This window comes from Solanum lycopersicum, chromosome 1 (genome assembly GCF_036512215.1).
Source record: "Solanum lycopersicum chromosome 1, SLM_r2.1".
NCBI lineage: Eukaryota > Viridiplantae > Streptophyta > Magnoliopsida > Solanales > Solanaceae > Solanum > Solanum lycopersicum.
Genome location: NC_090800.1, coordinates 7,454,435 through 7,459,797, shown reverse-complemented (window position 1 = coordinate 7,459,797; position 5,363 = coordinate 7,454,435). Strand labels below are relative to the sequence as shown.

The following is a 5,363-nucleotide window of genomic DNA, read 5'->3' as shown; positions in this document are numbered from 1 at the left end:
TGTAAGTCGACTGACGGTCCGTACTGGTCGACTCTCATTTACGAATGAGAACTGGAAGTAAGTTGATCAATTGACAGAGTCGACTGACGGACCGTAAGTTGACTGACGGTCGTACTAGACGACCGTCGTTTGTGACTTGGAATTGAGAGTCAGTTCTCCCGTTGACGGAGTCGACTGATAGATTGTAAGTTGACTGACGGTCCGTAGTTGTCTCCATCGTTCACACCTGCAACTTTGGAAAATCTGCATTTTTTGTACTTTTTTTTGTACACGATGTGTTACATTATCTTCCCTCTGGGACCATTTCTCCTAGAATGATGACTGAACTAGCTTATATAAAGGGAGAGAGCTGCAATCCCTACTACTAAACACAGAGGACTGAGTTTATGACTCAATTGAGTTTCAAGAACAAGCAAATATGTTGAAAATGCAAGAACAAACTGAGCGAACGTGATTCTAAGGTTGAATTCATGCATGAATGTCTGATCAACTGAATAGGAACTATAACCTCATGCTGGAGTGGAATCGGAAGGAAAGAGGTGAGGATACTTGGCTTTCATGGCTACTTCTGCTTTCCAAGTAGCTCCCTCTACGGACTGACTCCTCCATAAAACCTTGACCAAAGCGACTTCTTTGATTCTCAACCTTCTAACCTGACGATCAAGGATCTCAACTAGTACATCCTCATAATAAATACTATCTTTCACCGCCACACTCTCTACTAGCACTATAGAGGCTGGGTCACCCACACACTTTTTCAAGAGTGAGATGTGGAAGGCTGGATGCACTACTGCTAAGTCTGCTGGAAGCTCTAACTCATGTGACACCTTACCAATCCTTTTTAAGATCTTGTAAGGGCCTATGTATCTAGGACAGATCTTTCCTTTCTTGCCAAATCCCATCACCCCCTTCATAGGTGAAACTTTTAGGAATAACCCAATCATAAACTTGGAACTCTAGTTCCCTTCTCCTTACATTTGCATAAGATTTCTAACAAATTTAGGCTGTCTTAATTCTATCTCTAATGAGTTTCACTTTATCCATTGCATAAAGGACTAAATCTGGCTCTATCAAAGTTGCTTCACATACTTCAAACCAACTAACAGGATATCTATATCTACACCCAATAAGGGGCCATCTGAATGCTGAAATGGTAGTTATTGTTGTAGGAATACTCAATAAGAGTAAGGTGATCATCCCAACTACCCTTGAAATCCATCACATAAGATCTCAACATATCCTCTAAGGTCTGAATGGTACGCTTTGCCTGTCCATCCGTCTGTGGATGAAATGTTGTACTAAAGGTTAACTTAAGTACCAAGACCCTTCTGAAAATGAAAGTTAAAGTGAGGACCTCTATCTGAGATGATAGAGAAAGAAAACCCATGAAACCTCACAATTTCATTAATGTAAAGCTTGACATAGTACTTTGCCGAACCTGTAGTCTTGACCGCCAAAAAGCGAGAGACTTAGTTATCCTGTCAACTATCGCTCAAATGGAGTCATGTTGTATGCGAGTAAAAGGTAACCCTGTGATGAAATCCATATTGATCATATCCCACTTCTAAGTAGGAATATTCATCTCTTGAGTCATACCTCCTGATTTATGATATTCTACCTTGACGTGCTGGCAATTGGGGCACTTACTCACAAAGTCTGCTATTTACCTCTTCATGCCGTTCCACTAATAGACTTCCCCCAAATCCTGGTACATCTTAGTGGCACCTGGATGAATAGAATATCTGGAGTGATGGGCTTCTGCAAGGATATGCTTTTTCAACTAACCCACATCAGGAACATACAATCTACCCTTGGATCACTGTCTTGATTTTACTTAACTTCCAATACAAAAGAAGATTCTGCCCCATTCTGAACTGTTACACCACTGTCTGATATTCTCATAAGGCGAACTCCTAAGCGAGTAAGCCTGTGAACATCCTTCACTAGCTCCTTTCTTTCTTCGTCAACCTGAGATGCACACTCATATCATAATCCTCAAGGAACTCTAGCTATCTCCTCTGGCGAAAATTCAACTCTTTCTAGGTGAACACATACTGAAGGCTCTTATGATCAGTGAACACATCTACGTGAACACCATACAAGTAGTGTCTCCAGATTTTGAGTGCAAACACCACTTTTGCAAGCTCGAGGTCATGAGTTGGATAATTCTTCTCATGAACCTTAAGATATCTAAAGGAATAAGATATAACCTTATATCGTTGCATCAACAAAAAACCTAGGCCAACTATGGATGCATCACAGTAGATCACATAACCATCTAAACCCTCTAGAAGAGTTAATACATGAGCTGTAGTCAATCTAGTTTTAAATTACGCAAAGCTTTTCTCACAATCATCTGACCGTTAAAACTTGACCATCTTCTAAGTTAACCTAGTCAATGGTGAGGCTATGGACGAAAATCCTTCCATGAACCTTTTATAAAAACCCACTAGACCCAAGAAACTGTTGTTATCTATAACAGAGGTAGAACTGGGCCATTGTTTCACTACTTCTATTTTTTGTGAATCCACTCGAATCTCTTCACTAGATACAACGTGACTAAGGAAAGCAACAGATTGCAACCAGAACTCACATTTGCTAAACTTAGTGAATAATTAGCGATCCTTGAGAGTCTATAGAACAATTCTTAAATGACTCACATGTTTTTCCTCATTTCTAGAGTAAATGATGATATCATAAATGAAGACAATACCAAACAAGTCCCAGTACTATTTAAACACTTTGTTCATCAAATCCATGAAAGTTGCAGGAGCATTGGTTAGGTTTAACAACACACCTAAAATTCATAATGAATATACCGATTTCTAAAAGTTGCTTTTTAAATGTTACTGTCTCTGACTCTAAGCTGATGATAACCCAATCTGAAGTCTATCTTTCATAAATGACTAGCACCTTGAAGTTAGTCTAACAAGTCATCAATCCTGGGTATGGAATACTTATTCTTGATCGTGACCTTGTTCAACTGTCTATAGTCAATGCACATTCTAAGAGAACCATCTTTCTTCTTTACGAACTACACTGGTGCACCCCATAGTGAAATACCTGGTCTGATGAAGCCCTTATCTAGAAGGTCTTTCAACTGATCTTTCAAATCCTTATGCTCCACTGGAGCCATTCTTTAAGGAGGAATAGAAACAGGATGGTTATCTTGATAGAGATCAATTCCAAAGTTGATTTCCCTTTCGGTAGGCACTCTGGGAAGATCTTATAGAAATACTTTTTGAAACTCATTGACTATTAGAATTGACTCAAGAGTTGGGGTTTTAGAGCTAGAATCCTTGATCCGAACTAGATGATAGAGATAACCCTTAGAGATCATCTTTATGGCCGTAAGGTAAGAAATGAATCAACCCATAGGCGCTAAACTACTACCCCTCCATTCTTAGATTGACTCATCCTGAAACTGAAAACGAACAATCCTAGTTCTATAATCGACTGACACATAACAAGAATGTAACCAATCCATGCCTAGAATGACATCAAAGTCTACCATTTCTAACTCTACAAGATCTTCTTAGGTGACTTTTTGAGAGACTCAGACAGGTCGATTTCTGTATACCCATCTACCTATAACTAGGTCACCGACTGGAGTAGAGACTATGAAAGGTTCTGAGAGAGTTTTTGGACTAACACTGAATTGGACTGCTATGTGAGGACAAAAGAAAGAGTAAACCATAGATCTAACAATGCAAAAAACATCAAGGTCAAAGACACGTAATGTACCAGTGACTACATCAGGAGAACCTTCCTGATCCTGGCGAGCATGAAGAGCATACAACTTGTTCTGGCACTGACTGCCACCTATACCAGATGAATTACCGAGCTGAGTCGGGCGACTTGCTAGTGCTAATGAAGTTACAAACTAAGATTTACCGTTATCACCTCCTTGAACCTGTATACAAGGACAATCCCTTAACATTTGAAAGTACTGACCGCACCTAAAACATCCTTCTTTTCGTGTGGATAACTGGGACCTGATGTTGATTCTCGATTTAAATGTCAACTCTAAGTTAGGGGCGAGACACCCGTCTGGATAGTTCTTACCACACTTAGGGTAAGTGGGGTAAGTCTTGGTGCCTAAAACACTTCCCGAGAATTAGAGCCTGGTGCTCTACCCTTCTAGTCTTACCTATTCTTGGAGGATGGAACACTAGCTAACAAAGGGGTTGGAGCTGAAAACTTCTGGTGACTCTGCAAGTGATTTTCACCATCCGATTTCTGCTTAGAATAGTCATAGTTCCTAGTCCTAGCCTTCTTATTCTCCTTAGCCTGTTCCTTAAGCTTATCACACTCAACTTGCTGAGCATGAGTCATAAGACTAGAGATGTTCATATCTCCTAGTAACATAGAATTTCTACACTCAGTTTTCACCAAATCAGACACTCCATACAAAAACTTATTTATCTGAGTCCTGGAGTCAGCAACCATGTGAGGAGCATACCTGGAGAGTCGGTTAAACTTGATCCATACTCTTGTACTGTTATTTTTCCTCGTCTCAAGTTCATGATTTCATGAGCCTTTGCTTCTCTCAACCGTATTGGGAAAAACCTATCCAGAAGGGTCTTACTAAAGCAATACTAAGTAATAGGAGCTGCATTTGAGCCCCTATTTTCCTAGCACTGAGTGTACCAGATAAGAGCAACATCCTTCAACTGGTATGATGCCAACTCAACCCGATCATTCCCCGTGACTTGCATTACCTTAAAGTTCTTCTTGATCTCATCCAATAAATTTTGAGAATCCTTCTTAGTTTGTGATCATAAGAACTCATGTGAATTCATCCTAACGTAGACATGGACCCTTGCTTCTACTGATTTACCATTTTCATTCACACGAGCAAGAACCTGATTGTTCTGGTTAGTCATACTCTGAGTCAACATCTGTATGGCATATTTGAACTCAACATTGGAGACTTCTTGATCTGTAAATGGAGGAGCTGCGTTTGCATTCCTAGCGTAAGTTGTACGAGGAGGCATGATATGAACGTACAACATCAAGTTAGAGTGGAATAAGATCATACTTTACGCACGATAAAAGTAAGAACAACGTGAATTTTTCCCTAAAATACCTTGTAGCCTCCCTTAGATGTCGTGCACTTCACACCCCTGAAAAGGACTCTACTTAGTGCGGCTTTTCAAACATCCTAGGACTCTTGAACCTAGTGCTCTGATAATACCAAGTTTGTCACACCCTGAGCTACACTTGAGACGCAAACATGGAACCTAGGACTAGAAGTGATCCCTAGCTAACCTTGCTGGCATGATCATGAGCATACTAAATAATATAAGTGTTGCGAAAGCTAAATCATACTTAATATTAAAAAATGGGAATACCCATATGTT

The 5,363-nt window shown here is 39.9% G+C and overlaps 2 protein-coding genes across 2 annotated transcripts; both read right to left on the bottom strand.

The window, feature by feature from the left end:
- Positions 1-1,830: 1,830 nt before the first annotated feature.
- Positions 1,831-3,136, bottom strand: LOC138340891 (uncharacterized). The gene is made up of 3 exons (XM_069293064.1): positions 3,039-3,136; positions 2,088-2,190; positions 1,831-1,968 (listed from the first exon to the last, which is right to left on the bottom strand). Exons 1-3 carry the CDS (start codon positions 3,134-3,136, stop codon positions 1,831-1,833), a joined length of 339 nt encoding a protein of 112 aa, XP_069149165.1.
- A 420-nt stretch (positions 3,137-3,556) lies between these two features.
- LOC138340890 (uncharacterized) lies at positions 3,557-4,997 on the bottom strand. The gene is made up of 6 exons (XM_069293063.1): positions 4,821-4,997; positions 4,651-4,763; positions 4,463-4,569; positions 4,151-4,358; positions 3,895-3,913; positions 3,557-3,844 (listed from the first exon to the last, which is right to left on the bottom strand). Exons 1-6 carry the CDS (start codon positions 4,995-4,997, stop codon positions 3,557-3,559), a joined length of 912 nt encoding a protein of 303 aa, XP_069149164.1.
- Positions 4,998-5,363: the final 366 nt, after the last annotated feature.

What these genes read in the sequence shown, in the direction of transcription:
- LOC138340891 (XM_069293064.1), bottom strand. Translation starts at nt 3,136, where the DNA reads ATGGCTCCAGTGGAGCATAAGGATTTGAAAGATCAGTTGAAAGACCTT. An exon ending in TCACTATGGGGTGCACCAGT is followed by an intron (nt 2,191 to 3,038) that starts GTAGTTCGTAAA and finishes TTATTCCTTTAG; the next exon opens with ATATCTTAAGGTTCATGAGA. An exon ending in ACTACTTGTATGGTGTTCAC is followed by an intron (nt 1,969 to 2,087) that starts GTAGATGTGTTC and finishes TGTGCATCTCAG; the next exon opens with GTTGACGAAGAAAGAAAGGA.
- LOC138340890 (XM_069293063.1), bottom strand. Translation starts at nt 4,997, where the DNA reads ATGCCTCCTCGTACAACTTACGCTAGGAATGCAAACGCAGCTCCTCCA. An exon ending in GTAAATCAGTAGAAGCAAGG is followed by an intron (nt 4,764 to 4,820) that starts GTCCATGTCTAC and finishes CAAACTAAGAAG; the next exon opens with GATTCTCAAAATTTATTGGA. An exon ending in AAGTTTAACCGACTCTCCAG is followed by an intron (nt 4,359 to 4,462) that starts GTATGCTCCTCA and finishes CTATGTTACTAG; the next exon opens with GAGATATGAACATCTCTAGT.